The sequence below is a fragment of the Rhinolophus hipposideros genome, assembly GCF_964194185.1.
Source record: "Rhinolophus hipposideros genome assembly, chromosome: 4".
Taxonomy (NCBI): Eukaryota; Metazoa; Chordata; class Mammalia; order Chiroptera; family Rhinolophidae; genus Rhinolophus; species Rhinolophus hipposideros.
Genome location: NC_138050.1, coordinates 98,693,702 through 98,721,567, shown reverse-complemented (window position 1 = coordinate 98,721,567; position 27,866 = coordinate 98,693,702). Strand labels below are relative to the sequence as shown.

At 44.3% G+C, this 27,866-nt stretch overlaps 1 protein-coding gene across 2 annotated transcripts; it reads right to left on the bottom strand.

The window, feature by feature from the left end:
- Positions 1-274: 274 nt before the first annotated feature.
- CNMD (chondromodulin) lies at positions 275-25,238 on the bottom strand. 2 transcript variants are annotated; one of them, XM_081046838.1, is made up of 7 exons: positions 24,998-25,238; positions 24,364-24,504; positions 19,344-19,484; positions 9,907-10,020; positions 6,059-6,212; positions 4,151-4,314; positions 275-804 (listed from the first exon to the last, which is right to left on the bottom strand). In XM_081046838.1, exons 1-7 carry the CDS (start codon positions 25,067-25,069, stop codon positions 592-594), a joined length of 999 nt encoding a protein of 332 aa, XP_080902964.1. In that variant the 5' UTR covers positions 25,070-25,238; the 3' UTR covers positions 275-591. The 2 variants fall into 2 exon arrangements, with proteins under 2 accessions (XP_080902964.1, XP_080902965.1); XM_081046839.1 differs by having other exon boundaries at positions 275-807; positions 24,998-25,135.
- Between the last annotated feature and the right edge of the window lie 2,628 nt (positions 25,239-27,866).

Below are 27,866 nucleotides of genomic sequence, written 5' to 3'. Positions count from 1 at the left end.
TGACTCTTGACATAGGGCAGCCACCTGCCAGCACAGACTGTAGATAAGAGTTTCCTATGAGCTGCCTACTCCACTGAGGTGTATGTTTACTCAGATTCCATTATGTGGCCTGTGTTTCTTTCCTGTCTGTGTTTTTATCTGGGAATACATTTGCAAGGCAGGGAAGAACAATAAAGTTGAAGAACAGTTGAGGAATTCTGTGCAAATAACAGAACAACTTAATCAGTGACTTGACTAAAAGGAATTCAAGTGTACAATTGATATCTTTGACAAATTGTGAATAATTTTTCATGTTTATTTCAAAATAGCTTGGGAAGCGAGTCATGTAAGCAGGATTTATCAGCAAAGCAAATGAAAAATAGCAAGTAGTAAAATGATTATTACAGCATCTTTAGACTACCCTTCCAGTACATTTGCACATGCTGCATAAAGTTCTATAAAGCAACTGAGAACTGTTCTGTCAAAAGTGTCTTAAAGAACGTCACTCAGACTGAGTATTAAATACTTTTCGGTCCCTTCGGCATCAAGATTCTTCATACTTTGGGTGTCTCTTGAGTTCATTCTTTCCAGCACCTGGTACCTGAAGTGGCTTCACACCATGGCCAAAATGCGGGCTACCCACCAGGCGCACGGCATGATGATTCTGCAGATGATACGGCAGCCTTGATAATGATAGGGCCATGGGTCAAAGCCCCCCAAGGGTTCACAGACCTTCTCACACTGGGTGTAGCCCCGCCTACACTCTATACAGCAGGTGCCTTCGTGATCCAGTCGAGGGTCGAATGTCATGGTTCCCTCATCCTGCTGCTGTGACAAAAGAGAATTATTTGTGTTTTCTTCATAACGAGAAGTTGGTAACACACACATTAGTTTAAACTAAGATCCTGAATGTCTCACTGCTACAAGAAACCAGCATACTTTTCTGCAAGGAGTTTGGAGAATTCCTTCTAACATCAAGGAACTTCCACCTACCTAATCTGTCACTGGCAAGAAGGTTTTTTGTTTTATGTTATGGTGAAGTTTCTCCATGCCTTAAAATGAGCTATGGGTACCACTCAGCAGTGACTTGTCTTGTTTTAAATAGGAAAACAAAAAGGAAGCATGAGACAAAAGCATTTCTGTCACTGCTAATTTTAAGTCAGTGGGACACTGGTGTCTTCTTGCTGTGATGGCTCCCAGGACTCGGGAGCACATTTTGAAGCTCATTGAGCTAGGCTGGCAGGTGGCCACTTGTGCTGCCTGAAAGCTGTCAAGTCATTCAGCTTCTGCCTTCATTTCAACGTAAGGGGCCTGTATTGCTCAGGAAAAGGCACCCTGTAATGTGTAAAACTTCAAGACCTTAAACTTTACCTTCTAGTGTCTATGTGTCATCATTACACAAAATCATCTGGAAGTAAAAATCACCTACAAACTCTGCGTTTTTAACCGCTGGAGAAGCACAAAACTGGAAGGAACTTACCCCCTGTCAAATGTACACATCTGGCTTCCCTTTTTATGAATATCTAGGGGTATAATTTCTGTATCCTCTTTAATATGGTATTGAATTACATTGCCCAGAAGCCCTTAAAGTAAATCCTCTGTGCCGTTTAAGCCCTTTTCCCCGAGGTAGCTGACCGTAGGCAGAAGCAGCCAAACAGGCTTGAGCAGAGTGAGCCGTCACCTTCTCCAATATGCAGTCTTGCCTTTGGGGCGTGGGGGGGTGGGAGGTGGCATTTTTATCATGAAAATTTCAAACATAATGGAAAGTGAAGAAAATTGTGTACTGAACATCATCTAGATTTGACAATTGCTGATTTTTGTCAAATTTTTTTCTTGGCTGAAGCATTTTAAATTCTGAAGTGAATTTAAAGAGAATTGAAGACATTGTGACATTTGTCCCATAAATATTTTAGAATGTCTTTCTAGAATAAGAGCATACTTTCCTATACAACCATACTGCTATTATCACACCTAACAAAATAACAAAATTAACAGTTCCTTCACACTGTCTGATACAGCCTGTGTTCAATTTTTGTCATCACTGTATTTATTGTGTTACACTCATATTTTTATATTATTCAGATTTCCCGGCCCCCTCTTTTTTTCTGTTTATCTCTTAAAATAGGTTCATCTGGGGTAACAAAAAGAATAACACCTCATTATGATTAACTCTTCAGGGGCAGGGGTAGTCAAAAAGCGGTATTTTTTTGTCTGAGGGTTCAACACAGCCTTGTTAGGTTTAAAACATTGGGAGCAAATCTCAGGTTGTTGCTCTAAGATACTTTTTTAAAGAAATATATGAAGGACAGATGATGGGGAGGTGTTTCTGCTTAAAAGTGAACATGAAATAAAGGGGAAAATTGATGTAGATGCAGTTTTTAAAAGAATATGGTTCACTCAAGGCAGGACGCAAGGCAGACGAAAGCATCCTGGCCATGTGTAAAGGGGCTGATGCCTCGTCCCTGGAACCAGGTTCAGCTAGCCCAGCTACCTGGGAAATAAAACACTATTAAATTTTCTATTCGCCCATTCAGATTTTATTTCCCTTTTTATTCTTTGAGCTTTAAGGAATGGAGTAAGTACTTTGGTATCCTGAATTTTCTGATAAGCCTTGGGTTATTTAAATACTTGCTCTAAATCTTTCTAAAATTATTAGTCTAAAATGATAAACGAGAAAGTGTATTTGCAACACATGAAACAGTATAGGCCTGAAGAGTTACATAAGAAAAAAAAAAGGCTTATCTGTGTATGAAAAGATGCTCGACCTTATATGTAAAGACAAGCAAGATAAAACAACCAGGAGATAAATTTTATACCCACAAGACTGGTAAAATTTTTAAAGTTTGGTAAGAAATGAGTCCTTTCATTACTATTTGAAGACATGGAGCTGGTATAAGTCCTCAGAAGACAATTTAGTATCCTCCATTAAAACGTACACTTCCAAAAAAACAACAACAAAAAAACGTACACTTCCCATCCACCTTGACGCAGCAGACCCCAAAGTCAGTATGTATGCTACAGATACATTCCCTCGTGTATAAGAGGTCTAATAAGACTACTAGTTAACACTGAGCGAGTTCATGCCAAGCCCTGTGCTAAGAGCTTCACCTGCCTTAACTGGTGGTCACCTTCCCATAACGCCCTGTGGCATGTGTGTTCAAGCTCATATACTGTTAACAGCATTTACAAGAGCAAACGACGGGCGTTATTTACATGTCCACCAAAGCAGAACTAGTTAAATTTCTGCACATCCACAAATTTAATATGCGGACCTTAAAATGAAAGAAAGGAGGTAAATCTACATAGGAGATAGAGCAAACTCTTCAAAATAGTGTAATGGCAGAAAAGGTTCAGAAGTTTTGTATGCTCTGTCAAAATTGTGTGTGTGGGGTTGTGTGTGTACTCATGTGAAAAAACTGGGCAAATAAGCTGCTCTGGGAGGGATGTGGGAAGGGAAACTAAATTCACTTTTCATTGTATGCTCTTACACTGTTTTTAAAAACTTATGCACGTTACTTTTTCATTTTAAACACTAGTTACAAATAAATACTTCTTTTTCTACTTCTATCCCCTGCAAAGTATAGTAATGATAAAGAATATTTCGTGGAAGATTTGAGAAGTTTTCAGCACGTTAGTGTCACCCGTACAAACAGCAGTTCAATGTTCCCGTCTAAAGTGTCTTGTCTGACAGTCTGTCTGCAGACCTGACTGAGGCCCCCTGAGGGCGAACGTTACTGTGTGTGTACGGCCTGGCCAGCAGCTCCTCAAGTGTCTGTTGAATGGATGAATAAAGTGGACATAAAGGAGGAAGGAAAGGGAGTGCTTTCATTCTGTACGATGCCCCCAGGGCACACTCTTGGGAACATTTTTAGATAAGTTCCTGATATGAATTTGTCTTTATGGATTTGCCTGTGAGTCAAGAAAAGGAGAACCCAGGAAAGAATTCTGAGTAAGGGTTACAGCCAGTCAGGATTTTATGCTACAGAGGCTATGCTTAAGCACTTTCAGTTGCATTTATAAACCTTGCAGCAAACGAGGTATTTTTAAAATACTGAGTAAAGGTCTCAGTTGAATACTACATGCCCATCTGAAACCTCCAGTAGAAAGCCCAGCACTTGAGTGTGTGCTCAGTGCGTTGGCCTGCGCGAGGCAGGCAGACCCCAGTACGCACGTTGTAAGCGTCTGCGTTGGAGGCACCGGCATCCTCCTGCACACTGGGTCTGGTTTTGTTTCCCAGCCTGCCAGGCCCCGGGTTGCTCCGTGGTCCGCTTTGTGGTCTTCTTGTGGTGCTTGTAACAATTTGTGTCACCAACTCTCTTCTTTGTCTCTGGATTTCTGCAAAAAATGCTGCACGTTAATTCCTTTATTTGGATAATTAAGGAAGCTCTGTGTTTACTGGGGTGAAGGACAGACACCCAAACACAGAGATGGCTAGATACCATTTAAATTTGTACTGATGAGTTTCGGAATAATAAAGCGGGTTTTAGCGTTTGGGGTTATGCATACAGATAATCAGAATTTGATTTTTTAGCCCTAATTGAGGTAGATATTGTAAGGTAACTGACGAAAATCCATTCTTAGTCCCCTTGTTTCTTTGCCTGCCTCTACTCCAGGGGCTGCGAAAGTGAAATACCACTCATTTCCCTAGCCTCCCTGGCAAGGAGGGCCCAGGTGACATTTCTGGGAGAGCTCCACATGGTAGCAGAGGCAGATACTTTTATCCTTGACCGGGAAAGGTGTGACAGGGTGTTGGACGAGTAGTTGGGTGGTGGGAAGCCCGAAGACCTGTTCCAGGTGGAGGTAGTGGGGAACTGAGAGCAAGAATTCGGGAAGTGGCCAGGGAATTGTGCGTTGCCGCCACCCAGTCGGCAAGAGTCCACTCGGCAGCCCCCGGCCACTCACAGTCTTCCTTGCCAAGCCTGCATGTGGCCTCAGGATCTTTCTTAACCCATTTTCCCAGGCAGCCACGGCCAGTGGCTCATACATTGAATCCTATTTGCCTTGCCTGGGCTAGAAAGTAACCATCTGATCCAAGCTCTGGGATAGAATAAGACTTGTGAACAGTGGGGATAAGTTACCCTGGCAGAATCAGAAGTCTGGACTTGCTCTGCCTGGTGAGGTGTTTAAAAGAAATTGTGGTAATAAAATATACATAAAATTTACCATCTTAACTATGTGGCATAAAGTACAGTCACCATTACTTGCTATGCAACCATCAGTGTCCAGAACATTTTTTCATCTGGCGAAAATGAAACTGCACCCGTTAAACAGTAACTGCCCATCCCCCGCCCAAGCCTGGTGGTTTGATGCCTGTGTTATTATTTTTATTTTTTTATTTCCATGCTGCTCTCGCTCGGTGTTCCGTAAAATCCTTCAGAAAACACAGCCTTTGTCAACTGTGCTGGGAGAAAGGCCTTTTTTCCACACTGGAGCCGGCTACAAAGTGGGCCATTGGGAGCCCAGAGGGGTGATGGGAGTGGAAGTCGGGTGAGAGTACCCTGAGGATGGGGAAACTAAGGGGAAGGAGCCTGACCCAGGGTTCACCTGCCCTGCACCGCCTGGAAACAGCTGGCAGGTGTGCGCCAACGGAGCTCTGAACCCCAGGGCATCTCCATTGATTTCACTGCACTTGGAAACTGATGCTTGAGACTTGAAGAATTTCAGCCTGTGCCCACAGCTGCTTTTGGCTGTCCCATAATTCTAGATTTGAACATAATAAAGATTCGATGGTATGACAGCTCCTTAGTCCCTTGACTCTATGTCTTAGGAATAAAAAAAAAACAAGTAAAATCGGAAAGTGAGAGCAACTGAGATTACGGGGCAGAGCGGGCAGGCCATACAGGGGTGTTGTGACTCTCTGACCTGCATCCTGTTGACCCCGCTGCTCCCTCCTTTCCCTGTAACATTCCCGGCTCATTTCCCTTCGCTCTGCTCTCATGCCAATTCCTGGGACACTGTGCCTTGTATCTGACTTATCTTCCTTCTTCCACGCTCAGGCCTGTGGAGGGAGGGCCTGGCAGAAACCTCACAGGAACAAGGAGAGACTCCCAAGCAGCATGAGGAGAATTGAAAACGTTACCTTTTGGATATGTCGGTTTCAGCCAGAAAATGGGGAGGTTGCCACAAAGTTCTATGACTTTAGAACTCAAGAAGCTGTTATCCTTCACGGGCTGGTCTACAGCCACCCAGATAAGAGAATTTTCTTCGTATTTAACCGGCATGATCTTGCCTTCCTGTAAGTGAGTGAAAGTGAAATGCACTGAGCAGAGACGGTGGGATGTGCTGCGTGTTAAAATTCACGTGGGTAAAAACTTAATGAAAATTCAGTGTGTGTGTGTGTGTGTGTGTGTGTGTGTGTGTGTGTGTGTTGGCCCCCCCACCCCCCCACTTTAGGGTTCTAATCTCGCCTCTTTGTAGCTCTTCACAATCCTCAGTGCCCTCCTCACGTCGTCCTGCCTTTGGATCGCTGGAATGTATGCCCACGAGTGTCCTGAGTGGAAGTGAAAATTACTTGATATCAACTTTGAGATTTAGGTTAATCTGATGTTTTTGATCAAAGATTTTTTTGAGGAAAAGTAATTGAACGGCCCTGGAATCCGACAAAGGATAAAGGAAACCTCCATTTGAAGTGAAAATCCTTTGGGATTTTTTTGTACTGAACAACAATGGGAAAAGCAAGTGATTGGTTCTTTAATGTCTTCAGTTCAAAGTAGTATTTAACATCAACCATTTCTACATCTCCCAGCTCGAACAAAACGTATTTCAGATGTTCCTCACATCAAGCACACCACTGAGATTTCAGAGCGAAACCCTGGGTTTTCTTCTACAGCGAAATGCTGAGAATGGTTTTATAACCCAGGAGACAAATTTATTGTGCCAAGTTGTTGCTTTCATGTATTTATTAGTTGGCAGTAGGTTGGAGAAATTAAAATGTGTTCTCTTTATTTTTAGCTAAAAGCAGTACTTCATTTACGCTTTCTCCCTCAGGCTTATGGCTGCATGAAAACAACTTAAAAGTTACTGGAGGAAGCTAGCAGCCAGGTAATCCAGTTATTTACCTTAAATTAAGTGGCTCCATCCAGGAAATGAATGCTCTTTGGGTATAGTCGCTTTTTAAAGTTATAAAAAACTGATGAAAAATTGATAAGAGCAAGCAGAGCATAAATCTACCCCATCATAATCTAGCATGTGTGGGGACAGTGGGACTTACAGGAATAATGCATATACATGCATCCTACAAGCTAGGAATGTGAAATCAACCTCTCGCACATCCTTCTGGTTTGCTGCTCAGTCTCCTTTCTCCGCCCTCCCCTTGCAACACAATCCTACTTGTGTTTGAGGCGGCAAGAGCCCGGTCCAGGAGAGAGACTCGCCGGCAGCTATGGGTGCCTGTATGACCAGTTCTACACAAGGAGATCGAAGCTTCTCCTGACTGAAGGGAAGTCATTGTTGGCATTGCTCAGCCTCTCCCTGACTTCCTTACTTGAAAGCATGGTTGATGTTTGGAACTGGAAGGAAAGGCCAAAATAGATTCTGGTCACTGAGCCAATGCCTGTAGCCGCCACGTTGCTTACTGAGGAGAAAAGCAAATCCTTATTTGTTTAAGTCGCTCTAAGTGTAGTTTTCTGCTACTGACAGTCAAACACGTTCCAAATGCATACACACACATATTGTCTGAATTGGGTTTTGTCCTCCTGAGGATCCACCATGCTCAAGATAAACAATTAAAACACAAAAGAAATTCACTTCTATGACCTGAGAAAAGAGTCAGATGCCGACAAATATTGACATACAAAACTTCACCACAGGGAATTATTTCTGTATTCAAAAAAAATGATCTTGAATTATTTGAATTGTTGAAAAATGGAAGATAAGCTGCGTGTTCAAGAAGAAGAAACTTTAGAAATTATATGGTGACATATAATACATCCATTGTAATCCACGTTAAAAGAACTAAAGCTAAGTGAAAATCATAAGAATGTATAACAGTATCTCTTCAATTATGAAAAGAATATCACACAAGAAAATTTACCAAAACATTCATATTAGCTATCTGTGGATTATGCAATTGTGGAGAATTTCTTCTCTATTCTTTTATGTATTTACCAAATTTTATACATTGACGAAGTCTTTAAAAACCAGAAGAAAAGTGTTTTTCCAAAACCCAGAAAATGTACTGTCAACTTATGATTTGATCTCAGTCAGCAGTGGTTGGGGAGTTGGTTCTTTTGGAAGGCAGGAAGGAAGGGGAACGGGTTCTAGGTCCACTTCATGGGGACAGTGTCAAGGATTATAGTTCCCCAGAGGCTTCTTAACAAACGAGTGATATGACCAAAAAACAAAGGTCATGCAGTAAGAGAAGTTCAAGGGTCAGATCCGAGGCAGCTTGTCCTGCCGAGTTCACACTGAGTGCATGCCTTCCATCTGAATGGCCCAGTCCCAGAGAACCCACTAGAACAGCGTTAGAGGAGCCTGCCTGCGGCATTGAAGGCCTGGAAAGCATCTCGCAGGAGGAAGGTTGGGAAAACTGGCAGTAGGAGAGGACACGGAGGACGTGCTGGTGAGTTTGGACAACTCACAGGTTTGTTGTTTGTAGTTTTTGTTTCCTTTTGTGTTTTGAGATACCTCCCGCTGCTGTTCCTAGGAGAGCAAACAGTCAGGCTGTTTCTAGGCACCTTTGCTTACCCTTAGTTTTCCTCTCTTGCCTTGAGGGAGCTGATGCTGGCTCCCCTCTCAGGGAGACTGGAAGGACCAAAGGTGATCATAGTGAAATTACTAATTAGAGCAGCAGCCATCTAGTCATTATCCAGAAGGTTCTAGGGCCATGGAGACAGTAGCAGACCCCTAGTTTGTGGATGATAAAACTGAAGCCACATCCATGGCCAGTGTCAGACCTCGATTTGAATCTACATTTTTCTGACTCCAAAGTCTATTTTCTTGCCACCAGACCCTACCACAACTCAAACGGAAGACAACAATGAATGTGACTACGTCGCAAGCCCTAAAGTATCAAATGTGTCTTTAGAACTCTGTGTAGTTCTCAAAATAAATGTTTATAAAATCAAGCTCAAAGGCAAGTTATTAAAATAAAGGGAAGAATTATGTTTTTGAAAAAACCTCTATAAGTTGGACACAAAATGAATTTGATACATATTGAGTAGCTTCACTGAACTTGACTGAACTTGAACCAATGGGAAGAAATTGTAGGGGGAGCTGTCTCAGCTCCGTGCAGGGCAAACTGGTCAGAACTACCGGGCATCCCCGAAAATAAGACCTTCCTGGACCATCAGCTCTAATGCGTCTTTTGGAGCAAAAATTAATAGAAGGCCCAGTCTTATTTTAACATAAGACCAGGAATAATATAATTATAATATACTGGATCTTATAAGAATTTTTGCTCCAAAATACATATTAGAGCTGATGGTCCGGCTAGGTCTTATTTTCGGGGAAACACCGTATGTCCTGTGCAGTTGTCTGACACACAGGAACCCTGTTACTGCTTTCCAGCAGAGGCTGAGTGATCAGCTGGAGGGGATTTGCAGGAGGAATTCCAACAATGAGTGGAACTGTGGCTAGAAGTCTCCTGACGCCCCTCTGATGAAGATTGTATCACGTGAAGTCCTTCATGTTGTCTTAATCACTGATCAGACAGCCCCTTATCATCAGGCAAATCAGGGCCATGTGAGACCAAGCCTCTTTATGCACTTTGAAATACGGTTTTCCAAAACTTTTACATATGCTACATCATGTAAGAAACATCACTTGGAACCAACCAGTAAGACCAAAATAGTGCAATTCTTTTGGCAGAGAAGAACTAGAACTTAGGTTCTGGTCTGGAACCTATCCAGGAACTGGACACAGTAAGGGGTGTGCCTTCACACAGCGTCTGCCAAACCCTCTTGCTGCCTGGAGCCTGCTGGTACCCACCAGTTCCGAGGCGATGCTCTGTTTGGTCAGGGCGCCCACCTCAGGAACCCGAGCCTTCACTTGTGCTTTGATGTAGCACTTCTCGCCTCCAGCAAAACGGATTCCTGTGATGCCCTAGAAAATGAAATAAATGTTCATTCAGCCATGCGTCCACGTATGCAATGTACTGAGTGTCTACTGCAAGCCAGGCATTGGTCCTGTTACTGGGTATGGAGATGAACAAAACAGATGGAATCTTTGCCTTCATGGAGGTTAACTTTCAGCTTAACTTTACTAAAAATAAAAAATAGAGATAGCGTCAGGTGGTGTTTAGTGCTATGCTAAGTGCTAAGTTCTGTGTGCTATGGAGGAAAATAAAGCCAAGTGGAGATAGGAACAATGGCGTGGTAGGTTAGATAGTGTAGTGGGGGGAGGTGCTGACACACAGAATGTTAATTGCTGCATCTGTCCCTCCAGCTTGGATGAAAGGCCACCTCTGTGCTGCTCTCTCTGACCATCCCGGCTAAGGGGGCTCTCCCTCTGACTTCCTGTAGTTATCCCCTCTCCCCAGCCGCTTCACCTCTCTTTTGGCACTTAGGTGCCTGTATGGTAGTTGGCTCCCTGAGATGTCGTCTCAATTATGAGCTGCTTTTTGCTGATCCCACAAAGGTTCTCAAAAGATGTTGGTCCAATTAATTAATTCCATAAATTCAGATTTTTCCTAAATTACCAAGCCCAGGATAAATAGTACAGCTTTCTACAACACCAGGAGCTGAACCTTGCTCCTAGACCTTACCCAGGGACTTGGATGAGTTCTCTCCTGTCTGCCTGGGGACCAGCCTCCAGGGACCCTTAGCTGCAAGGCCTCGGTCCTGGCTGACAGCTCGGTATTGACTCTGCCCGCAGAGCCCCTCAGGCACAGCAGTGCGATCTGTCCCCAGAGTGTTTGCTTTCACCCTGCTGGCTAACTTCGTGACTAGTCAGTGGCCAAAACAGTATTAAAGGTCCACAGATTTCATGCCACCGTAACAGACACCAACACACCAAACATCTCAACTTGTCAATCTGTTGAATTGAGACAAATGTCGGGAAGACACAGAACTTATTCCAGCGTCAATGCCAAGGAGTGGGGAAGGAAAAGCATTTAGCTTTGGAACATTTACTCCATTTACATTTAAAGTAATTCTTGATAGGTATATAGTTATTGCCATTTTTTTATTATTATTATTATTATTATTATTATTATTATTATTATTTTGGTCTCTAAGATCCATTGTAATACTGGTGTGGTGGAGAGGAACTCCTTCAGTTTTTCTTGTCTGGGAAGTTCTATATCTGTCCTTCGATTCTAAATGATAGGTTTGCTGGTAATCTTGGTTGTAGGTCCTTGCTTTTTCATCACTTTGAATATTTGCTGCCAGTCTCTTCTGGCCTGCAAAGTTTCTGTTAAGAAATCAGCTGACAGTCTTATGGGAGTGCCCTTGTAAGTAAAAAACTGCTTTTCTCTTGTTGCTTTTAAGATTCCCTCTTTGTCTTTAACCTTTGGCATTTTAAGTATGATGTGTCTTGGTGTGGGACTGTTTGGGTTCATCTTGTTTGGGACTCTGTGCTTCCTGGGATTGTATGTGTGTTTCCTTTGCCAGGTTAAGAAAGTTTTCCATCATTATTTCTTCAAATACATTTTCAATTCCTTGCTCTCTCTCTCTTCTCCTTCTAGTACCCCAATAATGTTGATGTTGGCATGCTTGATGTTGTCCCAGAGGCCCCTTAAACTGTCCTCATTTGGGGGGATTCTTTTTTCTTTTTGCTGTTCTGATTGGGTGTTTTCTGCTACCTTATCTTCCAAATTCCTGATTCAGTCCTCTGCTTCATCTAATCTACTGTTGATTGCCTGTAATGTAGTCTTCATTTCCATTTTTTGTATTCTTTGTTTCTGACTAGTTCTTTTTTATGTTTTCCCTCTCCATTTTTATGTTTCCTACCTCTTTGTTGAAGTTCTCCCTGAGATCACTGAACATCCTTATAACTAGTGTTTGGAACTCCGAGTCTGGTCGATTGCTTGTCTCCATTTTGTTTAGTTCTTTTTCTGGAGCTTTGTTCTATTCTTTTCTTGCGGACATGTTTCTTTGTCTCCCCATTTTCGCTGCCTCCCTGTGTTTATTTCTATGTATTAGGAAGGGCTGTTATGCCTCCTAGTCTTAGTAGAGTGGCCTTATGTAGTAGGTGTGCTGTGGGGCCCAGTGGCAAAGTCTTCCTGGTCACCTGAGCCGTGCACTCCAGGTGTGTCCCTTGTGTGGGCTGTGTGTGTTCTTCTCTTGTAGTTGAGCCTTGGTTGCTGTTTGGACATCAGTGGGAGGGACTGACCCTAGGGCTCACTGGTGGTGAGGAGTGGCCTTGACTACAGTGGAGGAGCTGTGGTGCAGAGGCTGACTCTACAGAGCAGGATCTGCCTCAGCAGGACTTTGGTGCCTGCCCAATCTGCCACTAGGTTGTGCCCCTTGGAGGTGGCTAGGTGATGCTCTCGCTGGTTTCAAAGCTGGCCACTGGGGGGCACCAGCCCCAGGGCCTCCTGGGAGGGGACCTCCTACAGGTCAACTTCAGGAGCAGCTCGTGCCCCACCTGGGGCCACAGGCAGGAGCCACAAAGCAATCTGCAGATGGCCACTACCTGTGCTGTTCTTGGAGATGCCTCAAGAGGCCAAGCTACGAACTGGGGCTGGCTGCTGCTAGTACCAGGCTTAGGGCTGCTAGCCAGAGGTACAGGACATGCTCAAGCCAGATTCTGCTTGTTTGGGTTCCACAAACCTTTGAGAGACCCTAGGAAAGTCTACAGCATGAATCAAAACAGGAGGTTTGCATGAAAAGGCCACTGGAAGCAGCTTGGATATGCCTGAAAGTTGGGCGTGGTGGGATCTCAGAATTACCAGGATGTGGCAAATAAACATCGTTAGTCAGCTTGATGGAGACTCAGATATTGTGACCACATTGGGGAGGGAGGGCTCAATAAAGAAAAGTGGCCTCTGAAAGCTTCTCTGTCCAGGAGAAAGCTGCCCCTCCAGCTCCTGTCCCAAAGCCAGACAACTTGGTTCCCCACCACATATCCCTGCTGCCTCTCCAGCTGCCGTCTTATTGCTGAAGCTCAGAGCCGGTGATACAGTCACTGGGTAAGTCCTTGCTTGGTCCCTTTCTAAGAGGAGCGGCTGGGATTCAAGCTGCCCCCTGTCACTCTGCCACAATCTCAGCTGGTTTTCACAACCAGAAACCATGGGGACTTCTCTCCCTAGCACTGCAACCCCAGGCTGGGGAGGGGCTGGGATCCCTTGCTTCTGTCCCTCCTGGTTTTTAATAGTCACACGACGTGGGTGTGGGACCAGCCCGTTTCATGTCTCTGCCCCTCATTCCAACCTCAAGGTGGCTTCCTCTACACATCCATAGTTGTAGGGCTTCAGCTCAGCCAGATCTCAGGCAATTCCCAATAATGGTTCCTCAGCTCAGCTGTAATCCAGATGTGGTTGTGAGAGAAGGTAAGCACAGCTTTCACCACTGCGCCATCTTCACCGGAACTCTAAACTTGGCACTTTTAACAAGTTCTTAGGAGATGCTGCTGGTGGTGGCTTAGGAAATACACTTTAAGAACGATTGTCCTATCTCCTGAAGGTCTGCTGCTCTTATTCTGGGTGTAAATCTAGAGCTTATGGTTTGAAAAACAGAAGGCAGGGGAGGGAGATTACTGCCCCCCTATGTGGTATGTTCTCTTAACTTCAAACCCTCCTACCTTCTGAATGTGAGATGCAGGGGAGGAAATGCCATATAACCATTACCATATCCCCACAGGGGAGAGCTGATTCTATTGAACAGTTCACAGCCTGGATTGTGAATCCAGGATTGCGTTCGTTCTGCCAGTCTGCACACTGCAGAGAGAACTGAACCCCCCTAGGGCTGGGTTCTGTGGGAAGGAATTCACCCATATGAACCACCTGGTTAGCTGCAAATCTACATTAAGCAGTCAGATATAAGAGACTAAACCGAGGGAATGACAAAGCACAAGAAAGACAAGCAAACCTTTGGTTTTTGCAAACAAATAAGGCCTTAGAAGCTGGTGATAATGAAGAAATTTGCTAACAAAAATAATGAGTGAAGAGTCCCTGACCTAACACTCTTTTTAACAAAAATTAGTTTCAGGTGTACAAAACAATGTAATAGACATTTACAGCCCTCACAAAGTGGTAATCCCCCCCCCAATCTATTACCCCTGTGACATTGTGTATAGCTGTTATAGTTCCATTGACTCTATTTCTTATGCTGTACTCCATGCCCCGTGACTATATATATATATATATATATATATATATATACACAATTATAGTTGACATTCAATAATGACCTAACATTCTTTATCAAGAGTCCAGTAATCTCATTTTAGCTGCACATTTTTTTCTTTCTAGGGTAGCTCATCTGTTTCTGTGGCTTAAACCTGAAGTTCCCAGAGAGCAAGGGGCCCTCCCCCCAAGGGGGCACTACAGAAATTTTTGAAGGAGTTTTTTGTTGTCACAAAGATGGGCAGCTCTGCTGGCTTTTAGTGGGCAGGGCCCAGGGATGCTGGTCTGACCAGTGAGCCTGGGGAGGCCCTGAAGGACTAACTGCCCTGGGTCCTGGGTGAAAACCTGATTGGAAGTATCTGTGCCTGGAAGCTAACATCACTTTACACATAAACACAGAGTGATTTTTGGCATAGCTTTCATGTGCAATGAATTTCCTAGGAATGGAATTACTATGAAAATGGACAGGAAGTGGCACTTTTGTTCACTGAAAAAATTTCCTGGCATTTAATTTGCCAACACACATTTAGGTCTGTCTGTCTGCATTTTCGGCTCTGGCACTCACAGTGATCCAACTATCGAAGCAAAGATATGACTTTCATTTTATTTTTCCTTTATGTTATACTTGGGGGCCATATTGATTTTTGAAATCAATAACCTACCTACCATGTAGGTTATGCTATCCTTTTCTCCCCCTCTGCCTTTTCAAATAAAACAATTGAAATATACACAAAGTTAAAAAAATTGTAGAGTGAATACCCATATACATGCACCAGTTTATTCTACCTTAGTTTCTAACCAGGATTTTTGTTATATATGTCGTTAGGCCTGAGAACTGGCTTAGACAAATCCGGTTTTTGTATTTTTCAGGGTATTGACAAAGACTTGACTTAGCTCTAGGCAGGCTGCTCTGAGTCCTCTTTTTGATGAGGCCCCAAACTTGGGCTCTGTCTTGGTCCCCTTATTCCAATTTTAGCAAGGATCCTGCTGAGATAGCCCGAGTCTGACCTCCATCCCGTATCTGATCGCCCTGGCTGCCTTCAGCAAAAATCCTGTTAGGTCACTTAGCAAAGAACTACTTTTTCTCTCAGTAATTTTCCATCCACCAACACCCTAGCCTGCTCCTTGGCTCTAAATCCCCATTTTTACTTTCTGTATTCAGGGTTGAGCCCAGTCTCTCCCCTCTACTACCAAACCCCACTGCAATAGCCCCCCACACTTGAACGAGTTCCTGAATCACTTTTTCTTTAACAGTGTAGAGTCTGGGTCCCTTTGTTCAGTGCTCTTCCCTCTCAGAAAGTTCTTTTATCATCGGTTCTGCTGAAATCTTGGCGGGGTTGTGGGGTAGAGGGGGAAACTGTTCACTTACAGTTCAGAACCTCTCCTTTCCTGGCCCCACCTGCATCCCCATCGACAGCCCTTTCTCACCCTCAGCCACACTGGGCTCCGTAGAGCTCCAGAGCAGGCCTGTGAATTTCTATTCAGTGTTCTTCCCTGGGCCTGAAAAGCCCTGCCCCTACTTCTCTGCTGGTTGAAATCCTAATCATTCTTGCAGACCTGATTCCACTGTCACCCCCTCTGTAAAACCTGCTCCACCCCCCTAATGGGCAGTGACTGCGTCCACTCCGTTCACAGCTCTGTTGTGGCACTTTTCCCAGGTGACCTGAGCTAGCTTCCTGGACTGGGCTGGAAGGTCCCTGAGGGAGGGGGCCAGTGCCAACCATCTCATCTATCTTTGCATTCCCCATGCTTAATACCATCCCTTGCACACAGTAGCCCCCACTAAATGCTTCTTGAATTTGACCGATGGTTTAAAATCTGGAAGAAAGTAATTATGCAGGTACCATACTGGCTGATTCATGTGGTTTTGAAAGTCCAGGCTTGTTTAAACGCGTAACAGATTCTATCCATCAAAAAACAATGCTCTACTCACCAGTTCTGACTGAAAGAAATGTGGAAGCTATCAAAGAGAATTGATCAGTTCATAAAATATTTGTGGCCCTGTTGGCCTAGGAGAACAAAACACAATCAATACCACTTTTAGAACCAAAGGATTATAAAACAGATATATAGGTTTGGGATTAAAATGTTTGAAAAGTATATTCCTGATACATGCACATCTTGAGAGAGATGGAGCTTTTCTTAATCATCTATGTAACGACCTTTGCATACTGTTCTGGATTGAATGATGTATGTGGGTAAGTCACATTTTATCATTTTATACTGAGCAGTACAAAGCAAAAGGCTTTTCCTTTGTCCAGCGCTTGTAGTAAAAGCCTTTAATAGGTCCAGGGAAGTTATCCTCATGCGTTGACCAGAGCCATTTGCAAAGCTCTGACTAAACGAGGTGCCACCGGGCACACCTGTCCCCAGGGCACACCCCACCCTGAACAGGGCCCTGCTTCTCAGCATCAAATCGTATCTAACATCACCAGGGCTCTGATGTCGGCATCTGTTTGCTATTCAAAAGGATTGTGAAGTGTTTTGGTATCAACAAGGGGAGTTCTTTCATTCAAATGAAAAGCAGCTCTAGTTTTTCTTATCGATCAGAGGAAGACCAGTTGGTCAATGAGATGTTTGTAGGCCAATAAACTATCAGAAGAGACATTATTTTCAAGAGCCTTTTTTTTTTTTTCATTATGAAACTTCACCTGCTCTAGCTACAGATTTAACAGGAGAAGAAAAATAGTGTTGCCTGGTCTTCAATTTGGAACATGAAAGAGAATAAGATACTTATGTTGGCCAACAGGAAAGCTGGGCTGGAGTGACACAGAAGTGCTGATACATACCTTAATGTCTCAAATCGCCTATAAATTGCATTTTTGAAAACAAACATGTTTGCCCTTTTCAAAGGAGACTAAAATTTGTTATCTGTAATAGGCCATAGTCAGAAAACATATGACATAACAGGGATTTCCCCATGCTAATTTTCTAGGTTAAATAGGAAACCTAAAAAATTGAGAAAAGTATGTAAATAGGTCCTATCTGTTGTTGACGAAACTATGAGGCCATTAAAATTTCCCTCCTCTCCATAAATTGAAAAGAAGACCTTGCAACACTCTAGGATAATTTGAACATTTGATTTAAACTGTGTTATAGAAAGCTGCTTGGGAAGACAGCTCTTTTATGTCTTTCTGCCAAGACTTTACGAAGTTCCAAGAACCTGTTTTTTTCAACGCCAGGGTGTTTTTTCTTTTTAATAAGATTTTTATTAAAATATAGCTAATATACACACTGTATTAATTTCAGGTGTACATCACAGTTATTCAACAGTACCGACCTGACACTATACAGTTATTATCATACTACTGATTATACTCCCTATGCTAAAGAAGTGATCACCATGATAAGCCCAGCAACCATCTGACACCGTACCCTGTGATCACAACATTACTGACTGTATTTCTTATGCTGTGTATTACATCCCCAAGACTTATTTGTTTGATATCTGGAACTTTAAACCTCTTATTCCCCTTTTTCTTTTGCCCTCTTTTAAAAATTTTCAATTACACTTGACGTTCCATATTATTTTATATTAACTTCAGGTGTACAGCATAGTGGTCAGACATTTATATAATTTATGAAGTGATCCCCCTGACTAGTCTAGTACCCACCTGGAACTGTACATACCTATTACCATATCATTGACTATATTCCCTGTGCTTTGCTTCACATCCCCATGACTATTTTATAACTGCCAATTTGTACTTCTTAGTCCCTTCACATTTTTCACCCTGCCCCCAACCCTCTCCCATCTATCACCCCAACAAATGTAGTACCCATCTGACACCATACATAGTTACTACAATATTATTGACAATACTCCTTATGTTGTACCCTTCATGCCCATGGCTACTGTGTAACAACCAATTTGTACTTCTTAAACCCTTCCCCTTTTCACCCATGCCCAAATTGCTTGGCAACCATCAAAATGTTCTCTGTATCTATGGTTTTGTTTCTGTTTCATGCGTTTGTTTATTTTGTTCTTTAGATTACACTTGTAAGTGAAATGATATGACACTGTTTTTCACTGTCTGACTTACTACATGCAGCACAATACCCTCTAGGTCCATCCATGTTGTCACAGATGGCAAGATTTCATTCTTTTTTATGGCTGAGTAATATTCCACTGTACACATGTACCACTTCTTCTTTATCCATTCATCCATTCAGGAACACCCAGGTTGCCTTCCTATCTTGGCCATTGTAAATAATACTGCACAGGTCCCTCGAAGTAGCGTTTTGGGTTTCTTTGGATAAATACCCAGAAGTGGGATTGCTAGATCCTTCTTTGTCTATTGTTATAGCCATTGTTTTAAAGTCTGTTTTGTCTGGCTCCATCGGGAGAAAGCTGCCCCTCCAGCCGCTGCCCCTCCAGCCCTCTTCCCGAAGCCAAGTATCTTAGTTACCCCTACCCCACCTTGTATGTTCCTGTCACCTCTCCAGCTGCTGCCCCAGTACTGGAGCTCAGAGCCAGTGATTCTGTCCGTAAGTCTGTGCGTGGTCCCTTTAAGATGAGTGACTGGGACTCCAGTCATCCACCGTCTGACTCAGGCACAATCTCTGCTGGTTTTCACCACCAGAAACTATGGGGACTTTTCTCCCTGGCATTGGAACCCTGGGCTGGGGAGCCTGGTGTGGCACTGGGATGCCTTGCTCCCCTGGGGGGTGGGGTGGAGAACCTCTGCAGCGAAGATATCCCTCCCGATTTTTCATGGTCACACATGGGTGTGGGACCAGCCCATTCTGTGCCTCTGCCCCCCCTAACCAGTCTCGAAGTGGCTGCTTCTGTCTGTCCTCAGTTTTAGGGGTTTTGTTAAGGAAGATTTAACATGATTCTCAATGAGGGTTGTTTTGCTGTTTATATGTAATTTTGATGTGGTCGTGGGAGAAGGTAAGCACAGTGTTTACCTACTGTGCCATCTTGACTGGAACTCAACCTTCTCTTTTTTTAAATTTTTAAAATATAGAAAAAGAAAGAGTGGTCCGTTCTCAGGGAGAATCTGCTGCATGGTGCAGCTCTATGACTATGGTAAAGAACACGTACCATTTGGATGTGTGTGAGATGCTGCTTCGCCCTCAACTAGCAGTCTCCCAGGCTTGCCTGGTTAAATTCTCTAAACACATGAAATATACTTACATTCTGGAAATCATTAACTTCAACTGCTTCTTCAGCTCCACTTCCCATTTTAAAAGTCTCCAAGTTGTTCCCAGCATCTATTTCCATTGACCCATCTTGTAATTTCCCATTGATACTCATGGTATAACGGACGTTGTAAATCTGGAAGGGAACATAAGAATAGTGATGCTTTCCTTTCAGAGCGATTCGGGTATTATCTCTAGACCTGCAGTAAATGAGGTAGCTTTCATATTTATAGAGATACATGATTCGTCCATAAGAATGATACATTTATATGCAAGGACTCCTTCCATATACCGATCACTTAGTAGAACAATTTCTTAAGCCATACCTTTAAAGTAAAACCTTTGATAGTCTCTGCTACTAATTCAAATACTCGGGGATGTGAAATCCTGGCTGGATATAGAAACATCTGAGTAGAATCTCCAGCTACCATGTCTGGGTCCCCCCCCCCAGTCCTCCATCAAATCAGCGCCTACGAGGATGGGGCTTGGGCATAGACCTTTCTTTTATTTTTTTTAAAGGACAACTCGACTACGCAGCCAGCCTTGAGATGTGTAAATGGAAATGGACGAGGCAGAGAGTTAACTGGGTTATCAAGTAAAGGCTGCAGAGGGACCTCAATTTGAAAGTTTTTTTAAAAAATCTTTTGGTTAAAATTGGGCATGGAGTGTATACAGTGAGGACTGAAGCGAGGAGGGGTTTGTCTGATACGGAGCAGCATTTACAGAGAGGAAGGTCAATGTGGACATCTGTTTCAGCTCCAAATGGGAGTTACTCATTTTAATGACTCCTCGGGACGGGCATATGGGGTTGTAGGGCATTTTGTTACGAGGCATGTGGGGGAGAAGGGAGGGAGACTTGGCATTGCAGATGGGCGCTGGTCCAGAAATCAGGAGGACAGGTGGCCACACCACTTAGCCCTGTGTCTTGGGAGTTAGATCTCATAGATGGTTTATGTCCTAAAGCTCCGAGGTTTCACAGAAGGGCCCAGAGGTGGGGGTGGCAGAGCAGGTGGGGCTATGAGTCTCTTTTCTCCCCTGTCCACCTCCAACTGGAGCAGAGCGGCTCTGCTTCTGTTTTATGTGTTGTGTTTCTGAGTGAAAGCTTAAGAAAAATACTGCCATTAAAATTTTTTTAAAAAAACATTTACCACTAAATTAGACGATCCAGGGTGCTTTCTTAGTTTAGACATCTTGTTAGTCCACTAGTTTAAAAACTAATTCATATACTGCTACTCTGTGTGCTGGTGTCCTGCTAGAACTTTCTCTGCATTGTGGGGTAGCAGGTGGGTTTCTTGTCTTTCCGTTTCTTTTTCTGACTTAGAGACATATGTTTATATCATATATGATTTATATGCATATATCTATATCATATGATATACTATGCAAATTCTTTACAGGGGAAGGCATGAGAACTGATGAAAGACGCTTGCCACTTAGTGTCAGGTCAGGAGGTTGGAGTCACAAAGAGCTCAGATTCAATTCAAGTTTGATTTTCTCTCTCATTATGAAGAACGACTGCTACATGGGCAAACACTGGAAAAAGTATCTGTTGTTACGGGATCATTAGCTGTAGAAAACTCATTGTTACAAGACCCACAGGGCATGGTTTTATTTAATCAGTGGAGATGTAGAAATGGCTTTGCTAGCCAGTACCCTTTCAGGCCACAGCCTTCATTCAGCGGAACAGACGATATCGGCGAGCCGGTTCAGCTCAACCATCTCTCAGTGGGCCTCCCTCCCTCCATTGGTGAACTTCCATTCCTGCAGTGTACTGTCTCCCACGCTGGCCCGAGCCTAAGAACCACTTCTAGGGGTTCTGATTTAGAGGAGCTGTAGCAGAGTCCACCAATCTAGTTTCACTGTGCATCTCAGGTGGTCCCTATGATCAGCCCAGTTTGGGAAACCTGTTTTCTTTGGCTGAGCTAGTGCTTCCTGCAGGTAAGGTTTAGAAAGCAGACACTCTTCTGTCCCTGTGCTCGCTGAGCAGCCACTATTCACATGGGTTAATTATGACTGTCAAAAAGAGTATGACAGACAACACCCATGTGAGTTCCTGCTGGCACAAGAGTCCTTCACTCAGGCGACAAGAGGCTCTGTTTTTCGGTTGTTGAACACAAGCTTTTACTAGTAGAGCAGTGCAAAATTTAAGAAATTAACGATTTCCACTTAGCAGGTCTAAAGGAGACAAGATTGTAATACTAGAAAATTTCTTAAGTGGTCTTAATTTCACTTTCTTCCATCATCCCCTGTCACCACCTTCCTCTCTGCAAAAGCTCCCTAACAAGGTATGGGATCGCATCCTTTCTAATGTGGCTTCCATCCCTCTTTTATAAGCAGCGCACAGCCTGCAGGGGGCAGCAGTGAGAGGTCTGTGCCCTCCTGAAGCCACGGGGACAGTGGTGGTAAATAGTCTGAAATTATTTCCAAAGTACTGGGCTCTGAGCTCAGAAGAAGGCTGGCTGATGGAGCAGTAATCACATTATCTCCTCTAAACCGCTGGAGCTGTTGGCACCTAAGGCTATTTCTATCCAAGTACAACGAAGTTTATTATTTGCCAAAATTCAGCTCACAATGGTGCTTTTTACAGCCAAGGATATTTGCTAATGAGTTTCTAATAAAGCCTGCGTTCTATAAGATGAATCATATAATGTTTGGGACAATGTCTTAAAAAAAAAATCAATCTGAGAATAAAGGCCCCAAGCAATGATCTCGTCCCCTATCTCACTGGGCAGGGTTGTCAGTTATCTCCTATGGGTGGGAATTTCCCATATGTCAATGCCTTGTTCCATGTACAGTAATGTGGCTGACACATGGCCGCAATATTGGAGCCCCGTCACTTTCCCCCACTTATTAGCACTGTGATGTCTCACGGTCCTCCAGCTGACTTGGAGTAAACCTGTCCTAAGGGGATTTACCCATGTGAAATGGATAGGAGGTGAATGGCACCGGCTCTCCTCGTAAAGCAACACAGACAAGTGGAGGCACAGATAATCCCCACAGAGGGGGTAGTCCATCAGGAGGGGACGTCTTTCTGTTTGATAGAGGTTTGCTTTTTTTAAAAAATTATGTTTTGGTTGGGCTGTTTAGATTTGTATTTGGGGAAAGGAGTCCTGTGCATCTGGTATGCATAGATGGCCCCAGATTTACTTTATTTAGTATTTTATGATTTGTTTTTCACACTTAAGTATATGGATCAGCACCAAATATTTTGGGAGGAAAGAAAAAAAGAAACTACCACAGTGTTCTTCATTCTCCTGCCTGGATAGGAAATAGCAATAACTTTGATTGTCGGCAATAAAATGTGATTCACTATTCGTCTGTATTCTTAGAATTTAATACTTCTCTCTTGAACCAGACAACCAACCATCTTGCCAGAAAGTAAAAGATATGAAGAAAGGGAGCCCAGCTTATTCAGTATGATCTTTCAATCTCTTTTTAGAATCTTGTCAGTTAGCTGTGTTTGCCTTGAATAATTAAATGCCAAGTGGTATTCATTTTAATATATATCATGATAAAAATCTTTACCAAAAAAAAAAAAAGCAAACCTATTTTTATCCCCAGGTGACCTATAGCACTGAGGGTTCTGTCATCTAGAAGATAGCATTTGCATTCGACTACCGTACAATTTCCCAAGGGATGACAATTGAAACCCTGCTATTAATGGAGATGTAGATTTTGAAATCATTCCCATGTTCAGATTTGCTGCTTTCAAATATGAGCATCTGGCCCAGCTTCCATATTTAAAATACAAATACATTAAGGCACTTTTCAAATATACACAAAATACTGTGCAATTCTGACCTTACAAATCGATGCTTGTAAATTTGATATAGTCTCTAAAACAGACTCAGCGCTAAACAGCATGCTTATCTGCATTAAGCAGTGAGTTAAAAATACAAATTAGGCAGTGACTGCAGAAGATGTGATGTGTAAAATGGTTGAATTGCTTTCAGCACCATTTTCTCTAAGTACTGGAATTCGTTCATGCTTTGAATTTCATGGTGGGAGAGAAGGGGAAAAACAGCAGTCACAGATCCTCTGAGGGTAGTGATTAAGAAACGGCCCTTTGTATGCCCTGGAGACGGAATCCTTTTCCATTAGTCCAAATAAGCTTATGCCAGGCCTGGCAATGGTCATCAAGATAAAATGCCCCCCTTTCCATGTTGAACAAAATTCAGAGTATTTAGAGAACACACTGGAATTCTGCCCAGTCAAGTTAGAAGCACTTTTCATAGTCTTTGAAAACCCACAGAGCTTTAAAATAAATAGTTGCACACAAAGAAAGTAGGAGGGCAGTTAATAAAACATTTACTGTTAAATCACATGTGACTAGGTTAGAACGGATTTTTAGAGATTTGCCACTTTTAAGGAAGTTACATCTTTCCTCCCTTTAGAACAACAGATAAAAGAGCATTAATGAATAGGTCACATGCAAAAAGCAAGCAAACACAAATTCCTGAAAGGTCAAATTTGTCCCCCCCCCCCCAAATATTCCTCCACTATTTTTGTGCCAGGTTCTTAAATTCCCAGCCTTTTTCAGCCGGGAGAGGCCTTCGAGATCGTTCATTTCCATTTCTTCCCCGAGGATGGGTAAAACGAGGCCAGAGAGGTGACATGCCTTACTCAAGGTCACACAACTGCTTAGTGGAAACGCAAGGCTGAGATCTGCGGGAATGGGCTTTCCTCGAACCATCCCTGCATTTTCCCGCTCCTCTACGTTTTAATGTTCTCCCTCAAAACCCTAACTTGCTCTTCTACAAAGTTGCCTACGAGCAGAAAGCAGCGTAGTAGAGTCGGACGCAAAGAGGCAAGTGTCCGGGAAGGCCCCCAGAAGAAAAGCGGTAGTTGGGGCTGGAGGCTCCGCCGGTTGCCGAGAGCGGGCCGCTCGCGGGCCAGCGCTCTGGCTCCACCTAGCGGGGAACGTGTGCACGACAGGGAGGACCCCGCCACCCCGCGCACCTCCCGGCCCCGCGCACCGCCCAGCCCGGGCACCACCCCCACACACCCGGACTTACGTGATTGTCGCTCCCCTTCCAGAAGTAGAAGGCCCCGATTGCCCCGAACAGCAGCAGCACCGCCCCCGAAATGAGGACCACAGCCCCGACCCTGAGCAGCCGCGCGGGGCTGGAAGGCTTCACGGTCACTGTGGCGTATGCCTGCGGGCGGGGCCAGGAGAGGGACATGTCACGTCTGCGCCGCCGCCGGTGCCCCGCGGACCTCCCCGCAGTGCTCCCGGGGAGTAGGAGGTGGGGTTGGGGAACAGCTCGCCCTGAGCTCCCTGAGGCGCCCCCTTTCGCCGCGATCCCTCCCGCGGGTCCCCGGTACTCAGGCGTGGATGTCGGATAAGCAACCTGCGCCGGGCACGGCCGTCGCCCCACGGCTCTGCACTCCCCACCAGCCACAGGACTCCCCCTCTTGATTTCCTTTCCAGCCGCCCCTTCACAGCCGACTGGAAATCCTGTACTCTCTGCACATGAACACGCGTGGGGCATCACCCCACATACATTTGGGCGCCCCAATTTGCTCCCACCTTCCACATTGGGTGGCACAAATGCCTGACCCGGGATAGGGGATCTGGACCACACGAAGCCCGGGCCCTGCGTGTGGACCAACTCGGTAGCCGGAGTGAGGACCCCGGGCGATACTCACCGGGGGACTGCAAAACTCGACGTCGTCGGGCCCCACCAGGGTGATGGGAACTTTGTCAGAGTTTTCCGTCATGGCTGCAGCCAAAGGAGCAAGACACTGGGAAGCTCCGCGCGCGCCCCGGATTCTGTCCTGTGGCCCCGACGTGCTGCGCTTTTCAACTCTGCACACGCGCGCACACACCGTGCTGGTCCCGCCTGGGTCAGCCCAGCGGTCCCCACCCCTTCCAGCGCCTCACCTCTCTGCTCCCTTCTCCAGCCAAGCAGCGTGAGCGGGTCCTGCATTCCAGACACACCTCCTTCTCGCTCTCTACTGACCACCCCCACATCCCCCCCCCAAGAAAAATCCTGATAAACCTGAGTATGTCACAGGGAAGCGGGAGAGGGGGGGAGGAGGCGGGGGGGGGTAGCCCAGGATGCTGAGTCCTGCAACTCCAAGAAATGCTAAATTGCCAGGACTCTTCCTACCATCCAAAGATCTCTTAGGATGTCAGAGGGTTCTGCTGCGGCACCTGGCTTGAGGCCCGCTTCCTGCAATTGGTTTGCATGTGCGTGTTGGGGAGCTGGTGGAACAGGACAGAGAGGAGAGCAGGGTCATACAAGTGGACAGGGACAGAAAAACCCATAAAAGTGAACATAAAAGTTCGCCAGGGTTTACACCGGTCTGATGTTGCTGGATGGCCCCTGGGACAAGAGCATAGAATGGGGTCTTAGAGATGGCCCCTTGTCATCAGTTTCTTCAGGGAGTTTAGAGGAGGATACAGGTCTGCAAAAGTGAAGGCCAAGTAAAGGGGTGCTGGAGGGAAGGAGTTGGGGAGACCAGCAAAATAGGGCATTTTGGTTGGTTGACTAAATTAAACAAACAAAACAATAATGGCAACACCTCCACCCCAAAACACTGATATGTCCAAGGAATAACTAAAATTACACACACACACACACACACACACACACACACACACACACACACACACGAAGACTGACATTTAAGTTTGTGAACTTGTTGCAACGATGTTGCTAATCTTTTTTGATATCAGAGGGTTTATTCATTATGAATCTGTACCAACTGGACAAACAGTTAACCAAGTTTACTATTTAGAAGTGCTGAAAAGGCTGCAGGAAAAGGTAGACAACCCGAACTTTTCACCAACAATTCATGGCTCTTGCATCACGACAATGCACCAGCTCACAGGGCACTGTCTGTGAGGGAGTTTTTAGCCAGTAAACAAATAACTGTATTGGAACACCCTCCCTACTCACCTGGTCTGGCCCCCAATGACTTCTTTCTTTACCTAAAGATAAAGGAAATATTGAAAGGAAGACATTTTGATGACATCCAGGACACCCAGGGTAATACGATGACAGCTCTGATGGCCATTCCAGAAAAAGAGTTCCAAAATTGCTTTGAAGGGTGGACTAGGCACTCGCATCAGTGCATAGCTTCCCAAGGGGAGGACTTCAAAGGTGACCATAGTGATATTCAGCAGTGAGGTAGGTAGCACTTTTTCTAGGATGAGTTCGCAAACTTAATTTTCTGACCTCGTGTGTGTGTATAATTATATATATATATACATAAACATATATATAATTATATATATACATGTTTATTAATAAACACACACACATATATACCAGGGGTGCCAAAACAATGTATACACGTTTTAAGAAAGGAAAATACTATTAAAATTGTAATAACTCAATATACACCGATAACAAAGATGAATACAAGTCACGTTTGACTTCTGCAATGACACGAGGTGCTCACAGTGGTTCCCATCAGCGACCAGACACTTCTGATTACGGCGAACACTGTTTGGTAGGCTTCTGTGGCGGGCGTGCAAATGGTCCCAACACCACAGCAGAAGCAGCAGGACGTGTTGCTGTGCGAGGCCTCCCGTTTCTTCCCTTGTGCACATCACACACGGCACCCACCATGCGTCTCAACCTTATCACAACTATGTGCAATTGTTAGGCATGTTGGAGGTTCTGTTGCACATTCATGCCTCCATTGTTCTTGTACTTCCACAATGTTCTCGAATTTCAAACACCACTTCAAAATGGTCTTGCGCTTCTCGAACGACAACCATGCGTCCGCCATTTTCTTTGACGGTCCTGCCTGTCACATGGTGACGCTGGCATTCATTTGATTCATGCCATCTTTTGAGCGAACGTCATACTACACATTGCTACCGTAATTCAATTCAACTTCAAAAAGTAATACATAGATAACATCCTTTAAAATATGTATACATTTTTTTGGCACCCCTGGCATATATGTAATTTTCTTTTAAAGCAGAACAGGAGAGAGTTTTTTGGAAATGCCATCTGCCAGTACTAGGATGACATGGACCTTCTTTGGATCCAAGCTTCACTAATTCACACTGGGTTCTAGCTTTGTGCAGACTCCTCTGTTGAGGAGTAAGAGTGAGGTATATGGGAGGGAGTGAAGTTTCCTGAGCACAGAGCCACTGGTTGGGCAGGTGTGCAGCAGGAGGAAGTGTTTGATGACGAGGGGATGCTGGTGAGAGGGAGGACGTGTGACAAGCATGAAGTGATGACAGTGGGGCTGGGAGGGAGCGGAAGGAGCCTTCCACAGGAGAATCTGTAGGACTTGGCAGGCTGGCGATACCGAGGTTTCAGGCTGTGGGGAAGGAAACATTAATTTTCCTCCTAACTTTTCTAAGTTCTTCTGGCAGGACTAATAATCAAATTAACATGAGACAAATTAACAGGAAAAAAATAACAAAGTTTATTATGTATGTACATATGGAGGTTCCATAATAATATGAGACGCGAGGACAGAGGAAGCAGTTGAGGCTTATCTGACATCTTGAGGTAAGAAGAAGGGGTGGGGTGTGGGGGGTGTTGTGGTT